The sequence below is a fragment of the Caretta caretta genome, chromosome 15 (assembly GCF_965140235.1).
Source record: "Caretta caretta isolate rCarCar2 chromosome 15, rCarCar1.hap1, whole genome shotgun sequence".
NCBI lineage: Eukaryota > Metazoa > Chordata > Testudines > Cheloniidae > Caretta > Caretta caretta.
The window spans coordinates 17,478,027-17,495,883 of NC_134220.1; the positions used below are offsets into that span (position 1 = coordinate 17,478,027).

Genomic DNA, 17,857 nt, shown 5'->3' on the forward strand with positions numbered 1-17,857 from the left:
AGCTGAGTGGGCTGGCCTGTGTGGGTGGGATTTCCTGTGCTGGAGGTCAGCTGTTCTCAATCCCTCTTTCTCACTCCCTTTCTCTCTGTCTCGTCCCTTCTTTTCCCCCCCGCTCCCTGCCTTGCCTCTGCATTGGAGGGTCCTCGCATCTTTCTCTCTCTCCCTCCCTCCCCTCCCTCCCCGGCGCCTCTTGGGTTGCAGTACACAGTGATGTGTTAACTACAGGATGCCCAGCAGCACTGGAAAGAGGTTTAAACCTACTAAATACATCCCTGTCTCCACAGCAGCTGCCTTATTAGTGGGTTCGACTACTTTATTTTTTGTTTTCACGTAAGTAAAGCCGAGCTCCTCTCTCTGGAGGGTTTGGCGTGGGGGACTCTGGGGGGGCTGGCTGGGGGCAGTTGGGCGGGGGCTGGGTTTGGGCTTGCACGGTCTGGGCTGCTGGGGGTGGGTTCGCGGCTTGACAGCTCCTCAAGGCCCTGACGCTGCTGCTCCGGCTCTCCCCCCGCCTTTTGCCATCCCCTCCCTGGCTTCAGTTTGCAGAGGTTTGTTCTATTTCCCCAGCATAAAAATGTGTGTGTGTCCCCCCTCCCCCGTTAGGGGTTTATTTGCCATGAAATGGTGGCTCTCCCAGACTCTGGCAGCTGCTGTCTGTGCACTCCAAAGGCGCCAATTAACTACCCTCCTCTTCCCCTTATATGCAAATAGAGTCCATTTGTGTGTGTGTGTGAGAGAGAGAAATAGATCTGCAGAGGTAAAATGCTTTTCTGCCATTAGCAGTGAAATCTGGCTAAAGTCTGTGGATGTTGGGGGGGGGGGGGGAGGAAAGGGGGAAGAGAGAGAGAAGTGGCCTTTTGTATTGAAAATCTCATGGGTTTTTGTTTTCTGTTTTTTGGTTTTTTTTTGTTGGTTGGTTTTCTTTAAGGGGACGGGGATTCTTCTGAGACGCTGATAATCATTGATGTATCTTTTTTTATGTAACTGTCCCTGAAGCTTCAGAATCTGATATACAGACTTAGGTTTTGGTTTGTGGTGTTTCTGCCCCCTCCCGCCCCCCAGAAAATCTTCCTTTTGCTCATTTCTTCTCCCCTCCCCCCATTAGATGCAAAATTATGCTCTGGTTCCGAAGACACTGGCTTGCAGCTCTCCAGTAGTCATATTAATATGTGAGTCGTGTCCTGCTTTAGCTCTCTTTCCCTTCTCTTTATGTTAAATTGAGTTAGAGAGTATTAAAACTGCCCCCCCCCCCTTTTTTTTTTGCTTGAAATACTGGAGTTTGCTTGCAAAGGCATTGTTATATATTTTAAGCAGAGGTTGCAATAACTTAATTCAAGTGTGTGTTCCAAACTGTCTTCATGGGTTTGTTGTAGTTGATTGAAATGTGCTTCGATGAATATTCTCTCTCTCCTAGAAATGAAAAGCTTTTTACGTGGATATTAACTAGAAGATTCATGCTTCCTTGCTTTATTTTGAAACTTTGTTTGTATGTATCCTGTTTTGTCATGGTTGAATTTTAAATTGAGCCCAGGAAATCTGTCAGCACTGCAAGATTGCCATTTAACAGTGGGAGTATACTCTTGTCTGCTATCAGGTTTGTATTGGCTGTGATATGATTTTCAATACTGTACTGTACCAGCAGTTTAGGGTGTTCATTAGCCTTTTAGAGTAATCTTAATTTAGAATTTTAGAATAAGATACAAATATTGGTTATATTGTATTTTTGAAGGAGCTTTTGACGATGGCACACATGCCCTTGACCAAATCATTCTTTATTTTTATTAGTGCTTTCGGTTTAAAGAAATTGCCAGCTTTAATCCGATGAAGTGAGCTGTAGCTCACGAAAGCTTATGCTCAAATAAATTGGTTAGTCTCTAAAGTGCCACAAGTCCTCCTTTTCTTTTGGCTTTAATCCTGTACTTCCTTGTGACTGTCACTCTAAGAATTGCTGCTAGCTTTACAGGCCTGCCATTCATCATTTGAGTATCTAATTATAGTTGGCTGTACAGGGACAGACATGAGACACAGGTTGGTTTATGTGGTAGGTTTGGTTCGGTTATTTCAGACTGACAGTGTGTGGCTTTTAAGAAGTCTTCATTGTTCTGTGACCTTGAACCTTACATACTAATAGTTTCTGTGATGTTCAGTTCTAATCATTGAGGGTTGGGGGGAAGAAAGATTACTGTGACTCTTGCACAAAGTATGCTTGCAATTTAAATGATTTCTCGGTACTACCATAATGTTTCACTGTATCATAAGCAACAGATGTATACAAAGGAATATGACCATTCCTTTGGAAGTATGAGTATCTATTGAGTTGAATAAGAGACTTTGAACTCAGTGCTGCAAATGGTCGATGCCTAAATGTCTTCCAATGCACTTTGCTTTTTCTGAGAATAGTTCTAGTCCCAGAACACCCTTGCCTGCTGTTGTGAAGTCTTGATTTATAACAGGAGTAGGAAGTAGGTGTGAATGGACAGGGCCTTAGATTTGTCACTTGCCAGACCAACATTTGCACAAACAAGATCTGTTCAAGAATTGGTTTTCCATCTTCCACTAGCTTTTCAATAAATATTTTTCTTGTAATACAAACAAGTTGTTTGACTTGCATTGGGTAAGTCAAGGTAGAGTCCATGTTTGGTTTCTCCAACAACTTTCTCTCTCCACCTTAGTAGCTTGTTTTACAGATTTTGGCAGCATCTCTGCAAGGCTGGGATTGTGAACCAGATCTTCTTCTCCATTGACTTCAGTGAAGCCCTGATTTACACCAGCTGAGGAACTGGTCCTAAATGGTTAAGCCTTAGCAGGATTGAATTGTATTCATGACAATCATAACATGAATATGTTATTAGCTGGAAGGGTCTAGTTTTAAGATTTATCAACACTCACTATTTCCTTATTTAAAACTTTCAATTCTTAAGGCAGATATTCCTGTGACATGAACTTCAGTGCCCTAGCAAGACCGACTAATTCATTGAGGTCATTCGTGTGTATTACACCAAGTTAGCATATGAATCTGTAGGACACTCTAATCAGGATCTTAATCTTCCTTATGTTGGGAATCTAATAATTAAGATAATCCGACTTTGGTTAAATATGAAAATACTTTACCTAGCTACCTATCACTTCCAAGCCACTTACTGAACTACTATACAGAGAATACTGAAAACACTTGAGAGTAACGTACTCTTATGAAAAGTGCTGAGAATGTGAATGGGACCACTCACATGTGTAAGTGCTTGCAAGTTTAAGCCTTATGTCATTAGTAAATGTTTTCCTCCCCATGAAGAGCTTTTTACATTTTAAAAATGAAGGCCAGTCTAAGCTTTTTACTAATTGAATTTTTATTTTTAGCCTTTTGTCTGAAAACTTTGCTAAATCATAAATTGGTAGCAATTAAAGATCATGTGAAATACACACTACATAGACATTGGCATTAGCGTTATTCCATGGTGCTGCTAATCGATGGTGCTCTTATGATTTTAATTCACACAAATGCCATTATGGATTTTTTTCACTACTTTTTTCACCAAGATGTGGGAATCTTCTTGTGTGTCCTCTTTTGGGGAGAGTTAAATTTGTTAGTAATCAAGGAATTTGACTGAATATTGCACTTCTGTGCCCTTAATTCTTCAAAGTATATTGCTTCAATAATAAATATGAGCATTCCAAGAGGTGGGCTAATTCAGTCCCATAAAAGACTGGTACAATGTAATTAAATCTAACATTTATTCAAAAATGATTAGCATTCACAGTTGTTTTTTTTGTTTTTTGTTTTTGTTTTTTTTAAATGGATGGGAAAGATGTATTGAGTAATTGCGGCAGGGAAGAACTAAGGGAAAATTTGTTTCTATGTTTAGAATTCAAAATATCTAGAGTGACCATTCACTTGTAGCAGAAATTCTGTTACCTCTTTCTTCAACATGCTTTCTTCAAATTGCTGTCATTTTTGGCAACAGAATACAATATTTTTATCTTATCTTTCATGGAGGATGGGGGTTTATGCCTCTGACCACAGACTACCATGGTGTAAATATGGGGATGTTCAACCAAAGAACCAGACTTCTGCCATGAACTCTCACCCCTTTATGTATTTGCAATTGCATAATTGCAGTTAAACAGTTAAGGGTTTTGTACTTTACTAAAAGTGTGTGTGCTGTAAATGCACAACTGCACACAGTGAAATGTGATTCTGTAGTGAACAGAATGGAAAGAGAAAGATAACCAATCTTTTTTTTGCCACTTGTTGCGGTTTTTAGTACTGAATGATTTGAACTTGTGGATTTTTAGTCTGGTATCTGTGATCATCAGAATTGCAGGTAGCACAATATGCTAGGAATGCAGGGCCTTAAACAAAAGTGTGGCAATACATGTAAGTGCAGAGAAGTTAGGAAAAGCTTTGAGTTCTCCCACTGAATCATAGAATCTCAGGGTTGGAAGGGACCTCAGGAGGTCATCTAGTCCAACCTCCTGCTCAGAGCAGGACCAATCCCCAATTTTTGCCCCAGATCCCTAAATGCCCCCCCCAGGCTTGAACTCTCAATCCTGGGTTTAGCAGGCCAATGCTCAAACCACTGAGCTATCCCTCCCCCCCATGTCAGAAATTTCTGGTGGTTCCACTTACTGAAATGGAATGCTGGTTCAAGGAACATTCTGTGACTCAAACACCTTTTAAATCATGGCAGGAACATGAACCTTAATAGAGAGACGTTGCAGAAATGGTCTCACGGAGATCACGGGAGGCAGCAAAAAGTCCCTTCTGTAATAAAACTTGTATATTGGGGTTTAAACAAGGTTAATAAAACGGGAGAACTTTTAGTAAAGAGAAAATTCAAAAAGTGGAAACTCGTTCAATAAATTTTAAAGATAAGACTTCAGCTTGTTTTTTATAGAGAGGAAGTAAATGGAATGTACTCATAGGTGCATGCAACAGACATTCTGGGGTTGCAGTCTGTGACTCGGGACCTTTTTTTACAGGACCATCCCAGAGAAAATAGACTTAAAGACTAATGGGTGTGCAAGGAGAGAGAAATTGAAGATTAGTCACAGTAGGAGTGAAAAGAAAATAGTGACCATCTGAGTTAGAGATGGAGGGAAAACACTGTTAAAATGTGGAGTTCTACCTCTAAAAGCTGTGAAAGTGCTTAAACTAATTAGTGGCTTAATGTTCTCAGTGAAAAGTCCTCTTATGGAATTCACTTCTCTGTCTGGTTAATAACCTAGTAATTGCTTTTTGCAGAAAACTTAAATTGTTTTCTAAAAATGTTCTGTGAAAAGTTGATTTGGTTTTTCCTCCTTCTCCCTCTGGCAAATGGGAAGAAGGGGAAAATACAGTTTTGAACAAGTCTTCCACAAATTTTCACTCGTCTGAAAAAATGGTTTAAGATGTTTTGAAATGAAAAATTTCACTCAGCTCTGACCATTTCTAGAGGATGGTGGAAGGTGTAAATGCTGGCTTAGTGTGTAGTTATGTCTCCCTCTAGTGGATTGGCCTCTGCCCAACAGCTTGCTAGGTGCAGCTAAAGGAGTTTTTGGGTTTTAGCTCACTTGGTAGCAGCTTGTGGTTTTGGTGCTGAAAGGTCCAGATTTACTGCAGCACGGGTGGAAGTTCCTTATCCAAGCTTTGTGTGTCATTTTTCTTCTTTGTTAGCAAAGGTGATAGCTGTTACATTTAATACATAGTTTGAGACACGAAAGGCACATTTTACAAATCTAAAAATAAAAAATGGCTGTCCCCTGCTACCTCTGTATGCCCAAGAGGACAGCTGATGTCGGTTATATGATGCTTGATGAACTCCTTTCTCTCCTCACCCACACAATTTCTTTCAGAAAAAATCCCAAGATCCTGGCACTCAGTGTACTAACAACCTCGGAACTGTTTTGTCTGTCTGGACTGGATTGTGAACTCCTTGAGACTTAAGAATGGCCCTACTGAGTCACAGCAAAGGTCCTTCTAGCCCAGTATCCTGTCTTCTGACAGTGGCCAGTGCCAGTTGCCCCAGAGGGAATGAACAGAACAGGTAATCATTAAGTGATCCATCCCCTCTCACTCATTCCAGCTTCTGGCAAACAGAGGCTAGGGACACCAAGAGAATGTGTCCTCTAAATGTACATGTGGTGCCTCCCACCTGGTTAGCACTCCATGAATAGTCAAATACAAACACTTCTGCAATACAGTGATTAAAAAATGGAGGAATGCTGTTTTGATGGGGATAGACAGGTGGAATTAACAGTCCCACTTCTAAATAGGTCCCCCTCCCCGCCCCCAGGAGAACTGCTGTTGCTATGAGCAAGTTAGCTATTAGCTTTAACTTCAACATTGCAACCGCCTCCCCCAGACAGAGCTCATCAATCATTAGTCTTGAGCACACTGTTTTCTGCACCTTCTTAAGAAAGCATCAAGGATGCTGACTGGAATAAAGTTAGCTAAATGTTTAAGCTGCTTAGTTTACTGGCTTTAGAGCTGAATTCTAGCATGCACATTCAGGCCATATCTACACTAGGAGAACAGGGTTAGCAGTGTTTAACGCAAGTGAGCTAACATATTAGTCTGAGTGTAGACAAACTAGTTGTAACTTTAACATGCTAGCTGCGCAAGGGGGAGTTTAAAGTTTACCTTGATCAGTTAACACACACTAACTACAACTTGCCTTATTTACACTAAGATGCTTACATCTTAGAACACCTTTTCCTAATGAAGGTAAGGCATCAGTGGTAGGTACCTCACTGAGCTGTATGGAGGTTTGGTTGTTAGATCTGATCTTTGGCCCATGTTTTCACTACAAAAAGTGTTCTTACATTGAGACAGTTACCTTGTCTCCAGTAAGATTTTATATGAAGATGTCTCAATGCATCTAGTAGATGCAGATGCTGGATAGGGGGCATAGTTTTTACCTCAACAGAAGCTAATCTAGGTTAACCCTATCTGTTCCTTGTTTCCAATGAGATTTTTAAATTGTGATTGCTATCTAGATGAAAAACACACCTCTTTTTTGCAATGAAGACGAAGTCTCCGATGTCGTCCTAAGTAAATTTTTTGGCACCACTGTCACTTCAGAATCCGTAAACAGACAGCTAACTAATGACAGTTTCCTATCCTCTGTCCTCCATTGTTCACTTTAAACCAAGAAGCTTGGTAACAGGGATGTCCTCTCATTCCTTTCTTGTCTGAATATTGTTAATTTCCAGAAGCTATCTCCTGCCACACCCTGTTTAGTTTTATTTGTGTAATGGCATTGTCTTATTCAGAATATCCTAAATCTTGCTAGAGAATTTTATACTCTTTGGAAAGAGTTTCCAATATTTCCTCCAGGTTTTTTTTAATTTACAACATTGACTTAAAATTCTGATTCTGAACCCAAATATTTTTTTTCTGAAAAAACCACACCCCTGCCCAATGAAGCTATACCAGACTAATCCCCAGTATAGATGCAGCTATGTCCAATAGAAGAATGCTGCCATCAGCATGGCTCCCGTCGTTCAGGGCTGTGGTTTTCCTACACTGATGGAAAACCCCCTTGTGTTTGTGTAGGCTGCGTCTACGCTATGGGTTTATGCCCGCATAGCTTCAGCGATGTAACTATGCTGGTTATAGTCTGAGTGGTGCAGATGTACCCTTAGGAGGATGCCATCAGTTGCTACACAGCTAAGGTTGCTTTGCTAGGTTAATTTTAAAGGGACACTATACTTTTTTTAAAATCAGTTCAGTTTGATAATGTTTTAGCCAGTGCAGTTGCAAGTAATACAAAATTACTAGAAATGGAAGAATTTAGAGAGGAGGGAAACCTGTTTTCCTTTTCAGTCGACTTTGGTTTATAATCAGTTGTTTCCTTGATCATTTGCACCTCTTAGCTCAGTCTATGCTGGTCTCCAGGCCCTGTGCTGTTTACTAATAACAGCTGAAGGTGAAGAGGGAGCAGGTACACAGCGGAGGAAAAAGGGTGGCTCAAGCATGTTGAGTGCTGCTCTTGCACTTCCTGAATCATGCTCTTAAACATCACGGGGGAGCAGAAGGAACCCATTATACGTTTTTTAATTGTTTTCTTTAAATTTGGATATTGTTTAAAAGCTGTTTTATCGGAACACTATTTTTAAATTAGTTTCAAAAGTCAAGCTGACAGTATCCCTTTAACCTGGCTTGTTGGGGGTACCTCTTGCAATGCCTCACCTTCTGGATTCTTCCTGCTTATTTTGAAACACAAATATCAGAAAAACCTGCCTTCGTTAACTGAGGATTTTAAAAGGGAAAGTGTGAAATTTCTTAGCTCTTCTGGAAAAAGTACCCTGAACGCTCACTGCTTGTTTGGATGCCATCTTGTCCAGCACACCCAGGAGTGAAGCAGGGACCTCCAGACTAGAGCCCTGTAACCCAAACCAAACCTGATGAGGTTAGACTTCAAGTGTTTGGGTCCAGGTTAGGTTGGGTGGGAAAACAACAAGTCCTTCTTGGGTTGCGTCATCTCCTTTCTGTGGGTTTGGCACGGCAGTGGCTGAACTGGGCCTGCTTCTGCCGGCCTCTGCCATCTTGCTGTGCTGTGGAGTGAGTGCACCAGGATGTCTCGGCACCTCTCACTTTGCAGTGTGCACAGCAGAGGACAGCAGGAGCAGGGGACTCACCAGCTGCCTTGCTGACCCCACAGCCTGGAGGAGAGCCATGCTGACGCTGGTTTGCAGTGAAGGGTCAGATCAGAAAATGACTAGATCCTCTCATGTTGTGTAGGCTTGGGTCTGATCTGGGCCTAAAAGTTAGGCCTGAGTTGTCTTTACTCCAGAGCTAAAAACATGCATCTCTACACTTGAGCTAAACAGTCTCCAGCTGTGGGGGTAAGGGCATAACACTCATCCTCTGCAGATCAGGTACAGAGGGAGGGACCAGTAACGTTCACCAGAGTTACACTCTGGCCCCGCAGGCATGGAGAGTGAGATTTCAAATTTAGCTGGTATCAAAGTGCATTTGTAAAAGTGTTCTACGTAGTTGAAAACTAGATGAAAGCAACCTCACACCTGTACAATGGATTTATCTGCACCACAAGTTGCACCAGTTTAACAAAAGGTGTGATGTACAAAATTTAGTTAAACTGGTGCAAACCACTGTGTGGACACTTCTATTGGGTTAAAACTGGCCATAGCAGTTCAGCTTGCAACTGTGAATTTAGTGATGCAAGCTAAACTAATATAAGCCTGGCTTAAATCAATTTGAGTATCCACAGCTAAAGCTGCACAAGGTTAACAAAATGGGTGTAAAATAACACCGTTCAGTTTAAAATGGTACAACTTCCTGTGTAGATTAAAAAAAAAAAGAAAGAAAGAAATCTTGCTTAATATGAAGTTGAACTTGAAATTAACTCTCCGGCATAATTACTGAAAGTTCTAGCTTGAGATGATACTGAGGACAGTCATGTGCATCTGCAAATGTATTGTAAGAGCTTTCCATCTTTTATATTCTGAAAGCCTCTTTAGTGGCAGGTTTGTGTTTTTCTTTTGCTTTGTGTGAGTGCGTGATTTCCAGTTGGGAAGATAAATGGAATGACTCTGGAAAAGGTAAGGTCTTTCAGATGGAAATAATCAAGGTGTAAATTTTAAGGCTTTCCAGTGTCCCTGAAATATGTTTATTTGTATCAACCCAAAGAAGTGCCCTTTTAAAAAGGCAAAATAGTGACAGTTTCATTGTGGGTTTATAGCTTCTATAAGATGACACTAGTCAGCACTTGTCATGGTGAGACATAAATCCAGGCTCTCTCAGTGGTAAAGTTCATTCACCTAGAGTGTGAAAGGTGACTTTTATAATGGAATATAACATGGTTTTATTACAGCCACTTCCCATGGATTCTATGACTCTTCCTCATGTGGAGTCCAACGGATCTAGCATGCTTGTTTTTCTCTTTTAGGAGCAGAAATCCATTCATGGGCAATAATGCACAATGTCTGTGATCAGAGTTTATATACTCTTGTGGACTAAGAGGGAAATGGACAAAACATTAGGGCCTCTAAAGGTAAAAGTTTTAATCACAGTTGAAGTCAGTATGCAACACACATGTTTAAATTCCTCATTGACAGTAACAAATAGCTAACACTTAACATGGTGCTTTTAGCCATAAACTGTGTAAACAATATTATCCCGATTTTACAGGTAGAGAGATTGAGGCACAAAGGTGATTTGTCCAGTGTGTCACAGTAGAGGCTTGTCTACACAGGGAAAAAAATTCAGAATAGATAGTATGGAATAGTTATTAACCTAAACTGCAAAAAGGCACTCTTAGTATGGAATAAGAGAGTATCTACACAGAAATTGATGTGGAATAACTATTATGCTTTAAATATACATTCTAGCTTTTTCACACCAACTTGCCTGTGAATTTTCCATGAAGAGATGGGAACGCTCAGGAACACTGATCCAAATTTACTTTTAAACTATATAAACCTCAACAAACCCCTGTTTGGATGCTTCTATTCAGAATTAAAATGACATTTGGAAATGTATTAAGCTAAATTGAATTAAGGCTACTTTAATTCTGAATAGATGTCCATATTACATATACACCTTAAGTTAATTCATTAATTTTCCTAAGTATCCAGGTGTACACAAACTCTTTAAGAGGCCAAGCGGGTCTTCCTAATTACGTAGATTAGGTTTTCCATTATTTGTAGAACCTAGTTACTTAACAAGACTATTTCCTGTGTGCCCTCTTATTTTAAGTGCTATTTTTCTCTTCTCTACCACTAAGAGATGCATGTGGACTGAGAAGAGACTATATATTAATCTCCTTTCAGTAGCTATTTTTAATGCAGTCCTCACTTTGGTATTGGAATGCTAATCTAGTTTGAAAAGTCGAAATAACTAATCTTATGAAAGTTATCCCTGCATGTTGGCTGCAGCTGTGGCTGACCAACATGTGCGATTTATGCTAGTAGCGAGTTCCTTTAATTTTCCTAATGAACAGAGCTTAGGAATCTTGAGGCATACAGAAATAGAGTAAAACAAAGTGCTGTCTGAATTAGATGAGCATAAGCCTCTAGTCTCTGTACTTGGTTATACCAAAGCAATTTTTTGGCTTAGGGTATTTTATGGAATATTAGTTGAACTATGGTCCATGTTTGAAAACTATGCTGGGCATGCTCCCTTTGAACATTTTCATAGAGATTGTTTCTATTTATAAACAGCCTGGGAACAAGCTCTGTTGGTCTCTGGATAATGTAAACTATAAGGGTCGCTCATTCAAAACAAAATAATTTTTAAAAGTGGTAACTAATTCAGAATTGCAAGGTCCGCCTACTCCACCTCTTTCCCCAACTGTCTTAAGGTTTGTCTACAAGGGACAGTTGCTAGTTTTACAGTTATATCCTCATGTGAACATTATTATGAGTGGCTTTTCAGTGTAGCTTATACCCTTTCCCAAATGACCTAATGAAAAAAGTGTCCATGTAATGCTGTACCTATTTTGTATATCTGTTTGAATTCACACATTAGATTATGCTGAACACTTTCTCATGTAAAAGAGGCCTTAAAAGTGGAATGGCAGCATTACATTGCTGCAAGAATTTTGGAGCTGCACATGAGGGGTTAAGTAGTAGTGATGCAGCAAAACTTTGGTGTCACTGCTTCGGTGTCTGTTTTTTATATTTTTCCCCCATCAAGCAATGCCAGATGAAATTGATCTAAGGCTAGACAATTGGAGTTCTTACAATCTCAATAGGTATCTTAAATTACACTAAGAAAAAACCCATTAGGTGAATTTAGTAGCCAGAGAAAAAAATTTTCTCCACCTGTGCCAAAAAAATTACAATCCATATGATAATAAAGCATTTAATAGTTTCTCTGACACCGTACAGATAGCCTACTTCCGATTGAAAGGAAACCCACTTAGCAATGGGAAAGACATTTTTGCGAACATCTGACTTAGTGATAATAAAAATCAACTCAGATGACTGGACAACACCATCATGCATGTTACATAAATTTTCAGTTTGCAATATATATGTCCAGCTGGAATATTTCATTAGCCCCAGATTGCTCTCCTACTACTGCAAATAAAATATGGCTAGACTAACCTAACAATTATTGTTTACAGGGAGGTAAACTATTTATTTATAGCTGGATCTTAACATATACATCTTGTGTAGATATTACTGGGAATGCTACCCTTTATCTCATCATGTGAACTGGCTGCAGATATCAAATAAAACCTTTATTAACTCAATTTAGAAATTATCTTGGTTACTTTCAATCATAGCTAAATAGTAAATACTGACTTTTTAGATTCTGAATGTGAAATCATTAACTATTTGAGATTTACTCTTATGTTCTGAGGCTTCCCAATGGCCTGGATCATACTGCAGATAGGGGGAGAGTCTCTCAGATGTTCTAAGGCTAAATCCTTGTACGTTAGTGTGAGAACAGCTGCTTTATATAGAAGCTTATTACTCATTATTTTACCATGCCTGTTAGTGTCTACACTAACATGTCACTTTGGCTGATGTAAGTCGTCCGTTACACCGACTTAACTTCACCTCCGTGAGAGGTGTAGCGCTTAAGTCAATGTAGTTAGTTCAAAGCAGTGTCTGTGTATACACTGCATTGCTTACATCACTTGTTGCTGGCCAAGCCTGTGGTGAGGGATTGGGGGGGAGGGTGTGAAGGAGAGCCCTGGCAGCGGGGCTCCATCTGTCAGTGTCCCACAATGCCCGTTAAATCAGTGTAAGCGCTCTTGGTGAGGATGTTCACCATTGACAGAAGGAACATTAAAAATTGAATTAATCACTGGTGGCTGTATGTCCTCTTAAGTCGACTTAATGTTGCAGTGTAGACATGCCCTTAGTTTAATAGTGTTTGTAAAACAAAAAACAAAAACCACTTCCTAGTCCACCAAGTAAAAATAACCTTCCTTTTTTTTAGTACTTAACATTTCAATGCCAAGTATTAATTCCCTTATCGTGGACTTCACTAGACAAGCTTCTTCCACACATGCCAGAACAATCTGAATTGCAATTCACGAGATGGTACGCACTTGATTATTTTCGAAGTAGGAGCATCTTCCTCCATTTGGAAATTGTTTTGAATTAACTCATAATACATAGAAAGGAGCAGTTAACTAGCATGCATTTTGCTGCAGAATTATCAAGACTTGACGACAATTTTAGGGAAAAGTTACTGATACCTTGTAAAATAACAATACTTTGAGCAGCTTCAGTCTGTCTCGGTCACACATTTGTTTAAATTCAGGATTGTTTCAAATAAGTTATTGAGGCAGTTTGCTGTTCGTGCAAATGAAGAGAAAAAAAGAAAACAAAACCTGTCTCCTGGTTAAAATCTGTAGATAATCTATACAAGAAATCTCAGCATGTACTCGACAATGCACTTGGTGTGAAATCTGCCCTTGCTCAGGGAGTTAGCACTTTAAGACATTGGATTTAAATGGTTTCATAAGCCTGTTTTGGTCCTCTGTACAGGGGTAAATGTCACACTTAAACTGAGCACGTAATCCGAGTTAAAGCTAGAATGTGACAAACAGTAAAGCCACTGTGAATTAAGAGGCTACATACCATGAAATGGTCCCTGGCCATATGTAGAATGAGAACAAAACTAGAGTCCGATTATTCGTGTTTTGGTAGTTTTAAGCTTTGATTTCACTTTGGGGATAGCGTTTAATGTAGTATATGCAATCAAACTCTAGAACATCCAGTTCCAACGTTTTCCTACAGAGCAGGGTGTAAGTTTAGTATGCTGAGCTTGTCTGCTGCTACAGACTCTAGATATTGTACACGTCAAATCTTCTCCTGCTGCAATGAGGTGCCTGCTGCAGTAGATGAGAGTAAACTACTACGTATTTATTTTTTACTGTTCTCTCATTGCTGATAAACCCTTGCAAAATAACCTGAGACGAGTGCTTTTTGGACAGACTGGTGTAAGATTGAGGGTCAGGGTCTCTCTTTCCCTCCCTCCCCCCCCTCCAGCCCCACCCAAATCACTCAGGCAGCCTGGAAAAAACCACAGCAAGGATGCTGCTGTTCCACAGTATGGGAGCAGAATGATGCTTCCTGCACACTCAGTAGTGAGCAGAGCCACCTCTTGCAAAGATTACTGTTGACAGCTTCTTCACATTTTATTGCAAGTCTCATGAGACTTGATGTTTTTTTCTTAAAGCCCCTGCTCCTGGAGATAGTCATTTATGTGAGAATCTCTGCTTTCACTGAAGAGTTGCACACCCTCATGGTTGGAGACACAAGTTCAGAAGTGTGACCTGAGTGTACCCTAAAGGGTTAAAACCCAGAAGGCAAGAATCTAAAGCTTATTTTTAAGAATCTTGTGTTTTGGTGTTTTTTTAAAAAAAAAAACACCAAACACCTGGGGTTGGTAATACTGATGTTCTCAGGCCTGCCTTCCATGGGGAACAGGAGAAGAATCTGCCATCTCAGCGTCTTTTCTGGCCCCATGTGGTTCACTCTCTTTACATATTCAGCCTGCAGGGAACCAGTGGCCTTATTTGTGTGTTAAGAGTGGGATTTGAACCTATACTTCTGTACGGACACCAGCCCACTTAGTAGAGGGGAAGACAAAGCCTCAAGTCTGGTGCCTGAGACCACTCGGACATTGTAGATCTTGTAGGGGGTTCCGTATGCAACCTCTTCCGCACCACCCAGGAAGTGAACAATTTGAAGCCACTGCTACCAGTTAGAATGCACTCAATTTACATATGCAGTTCAATTGGCTAATGTTGTACTACACTTCAGTATTGCTGGCTTCTGAGGAGCTAAGTAATAAGACGAAACCGAATATTATATTCTGATAAAATGTTGAGGCAACTCAGTACACTGCTGACAGCAAACTAGGATTGACCACTGAGACCCACCACTGCTGGATCGCAATGTACCTGGGAGTCATCGTGCTAGTGCAAAACATTAATTTTTAAGAGAAAAACAAACACGCAAAATGAGATCTCACTCACGAGCAAAATTAAATTAAAGTGAGGTTTTAGATATAAAATGAAAATAATCCCATACAACTTTCTTAAATTGAATTTGCTGTAAAAAGGTAGGGGTTTTCCAAAACCAGGCCTGCCTCTGACAGCCAGCAGACAGGGCTGATGGGGAAGCAGTAAGAATCCAAACTTGTCCATTTTAAGCATCACATTGTTCAAAACAAAGCTCCCTTCCTTTATTTAAAAAAAAAAATTAAATGATTCTTGCTTATATACATTTTCCCTATGCTCAATGTACTTCACCTGTTCTGATATAGATATTACATAGATTATTTGACAAGGATACGAAAGAGGAAATGTAAATAACAATTTAATTTAAACCCCCAGGAGACTAAGTTTTTGACTGGCTTTATAGACGAACATATATATTTAAACAATCAAATTTGTGTTAGGGTCTGTATTAAAAAATCATCATTTATTCAAGAAAATATTTTGCTATTTTAGTCCTTGTGGATCTTTTTATAATGTGATCCTTTAGAGAACGTGAAATGCAAAATGTCTGAGAGAGTTATTGAGCAGTTATTCCACAGTTTTCATCCCGCCACCCATGCTTGTCAAAGATGCCATATTGCTCTAAGCAGTCTTGATAACCTCATATAGCCAGTTTTACAAAATCTATTATTTCTCATATTCCTGTCTCTATGATATGTGGTTTGCTCTATAATATTCATGTCCCTCACCCAGGGTTCAATATTTTGCAACGATATGACTTTGTACAATAAAATGTTGAAAGGCATGGTAAATCGTTTCACCCAGTTGCCTTATGTCAACCTAACTCTAGTGTAGACCAGGCCTAAATGCTGCCCTCCAGCTACTGACACACAAAGGTACCAGCAACTGTACTTCAAGGGCCAGATTTTTTTTAGAAGCATTCAGCACCCAGCCACGCCCATTTAGGCACCTAAATAAGTGACAATTGGAGTTGCTGGGTCAGAGTTCTGTTGAGAATCTGGCCCCTGCTGTAGGTGCTGAGCAAACTTGGGGTATGTCTACACAGCAGTCAAGATGCCTGCAGCTGACCCATGCCCGCTCACTCTGGATCCGGCTGCAGTGCTGTTTCATTGCTGTGTAGATTTCTGGGTGCAGGCTGGAGCCCAGGCTTTAGGACCCTGTGGGGTGGGAGGGTCCCAGAGCCTGGGTTGCAGCCAGAGCCTGGAAGTCTACACAGCAGTGAAATAACCCTGCAGCCTGAGGCCCGCAAGCTCGAATTGGCTGGCACAGGCCAGCTGCGGGTTTTTAGTTGCTGTGTAGACAGACCCTTAGGAATCTAGCCCGGGGGGGGGGGGGAGTTTTCACACTTAACGTGCTGATGCTCAATGCTTCTTCACATAAGTATGGAGGAAGTTTTGGTTTCTTTTAAATACAATGTTCCTCACGTTTTGCTAGGATGTGTCCCAGCTAGGGCATGGTGTTTGACACGTGAATGTCAATGACCACTGTCTACCGCTTCTTCCAAGCGGGTTCATTTAGTTACTGCCACTGGGTACAAATGCCATTTTAAACAAGTGGGGAAATCTGTGTGCCGCATTCCTAACACGCAAGCTAAAGAAGAGTAAAGATCGACTGCACTGAACCCCTCTCCTTGTTTGTTTTTTATTTCACGTCTAAGCCTCTGTCCTGCCGTGAGCTTCACCCAAGCAGATTCCTGTACCTGCATGGAGCCTCACTGATTTAAATGGGAGTCTGTGTGAGCGCAGGGATCTGCCTGTGCAAAGCTCAATGCAGGACTGAGGTGTTAATCAGGACAACTACCTAAACAGGAAGATAAGACATCCCATGGGATGTCTCAATTAAGAGGACTCTGTGGGGGTGTGTGTGTGTGTAATGGTCATCTTTTAAAATGGTGAAGCAGTTGGTTATGACTGATCTTTTTCAAAGAGCCACGTTTCAGTGTGCTGATATATGGTTCTTATGCATTCAGATAGGATGATTAGTGTGGATCCAGATGTCTTTCAGGGGAGGCTTTTAAATTCCTCTGAAAGTGTTGGGTCATCTAACTAGTCTAGGTCAGTAATGAATGAGTCATTATTATCTCTTTTCATTTGGCTGTGAAATGAGTTGTGGTTGCAGTCCAGTTCCCAGTGGACAGGTGTTTAAACTAGCATCATCCTTGGCACTAATAAGCAGTTTCAGTAATAATGCTTAGCACTTATACACCATAACTGCAAATGTAATTACAGGGAATAATTCTGAGTCAGCGGAATGACAGTCTAGATGAGGCATCTTTTTTAGAGGAGGACAGTCTTTTGTTTAAAGCACTGACCTTCACAGGATTTGGGTTTGATTCTTGTTTGACCTCAGGCAAGTTACTTAATCCAACTTTTGAGTTAGTTAAAATAAAAAATAACTCACCTAAACTTTAATTCCTGCTGTGACTGCCTTCTACTTTAGTAGTCTATTGATGCCCAAATGTGTGCCACTGCCAGGCTTTTTGTACAGCTGATACATAGAGTCCTGGCCAAGATGCTGCCATGAAAGACTTTCTTCCAAAGGTTCTGCCTGCCCTCTGGCCTTTACCCATTCATTGTGTGCCAGAAGTCAAACAAGAGGGCCGTTAGTACATCTTTCTGGCATGATGCGACTGGGATTTTTTATTTTAATGTGTAAATCTACATGGACATGCCTGTATCAAAATTTCACTAACTACCGTTAAATGTTTTATGCTATAACACTGTAGTCATTAAACATTCATTTATATCATTCTAGAGTGGCTAATCTTCCATGCCAAATTATGTTTCTTGCATTGTATTACAGGGCTAGTGGGACAGATTTAATTGTAAGATCTGTGGTTCAAGAACTGCGAAATTATGATCCTTTCCCCAGTCTGTTGTATTTGATTTACAATTCATTTTTGATAAAGGGAGAAACAGTTCTCTTAGCTAGAT

At 40.4% G+C, this 17,857-nt stretch overlaps 1 protein-coding gene across 5 annotated transcripts in view; it reads left to right on the forward strand.

Moving 5' to 3' along the window:
- The first annotated feature begins 7 nt into the window (after window positions 1–7).
- Window positions 8–17,857, forward strand: part of ZDHHC8 (zDHHC palmitoyltransferase 8) — a 188,950-nt gene continuing 171,100 nt past the window's right edge. For 3 of the 5 annotated variants that reach the window (XR_007352881.2, XM_048821833.2, XM_048821835.2), the window contains exon 1: window positions 8–330. Coding sequence is in view for 2 of the 5 variants with exons in the window: in XM_048821833.2 (XP_048677790.2) it covers window positions 227–330 (104 nt within the window). In the remaining 3 variants the exon portion in view is untranslated. Of the gene's footprint in view, window positions 331–1,509; window positions 1,592–17,857 lie in introns of those variants that run through there. The other 2 variants (XM_075119982.1, XM_048821834.2) reach the window with 2 other exon arrangements.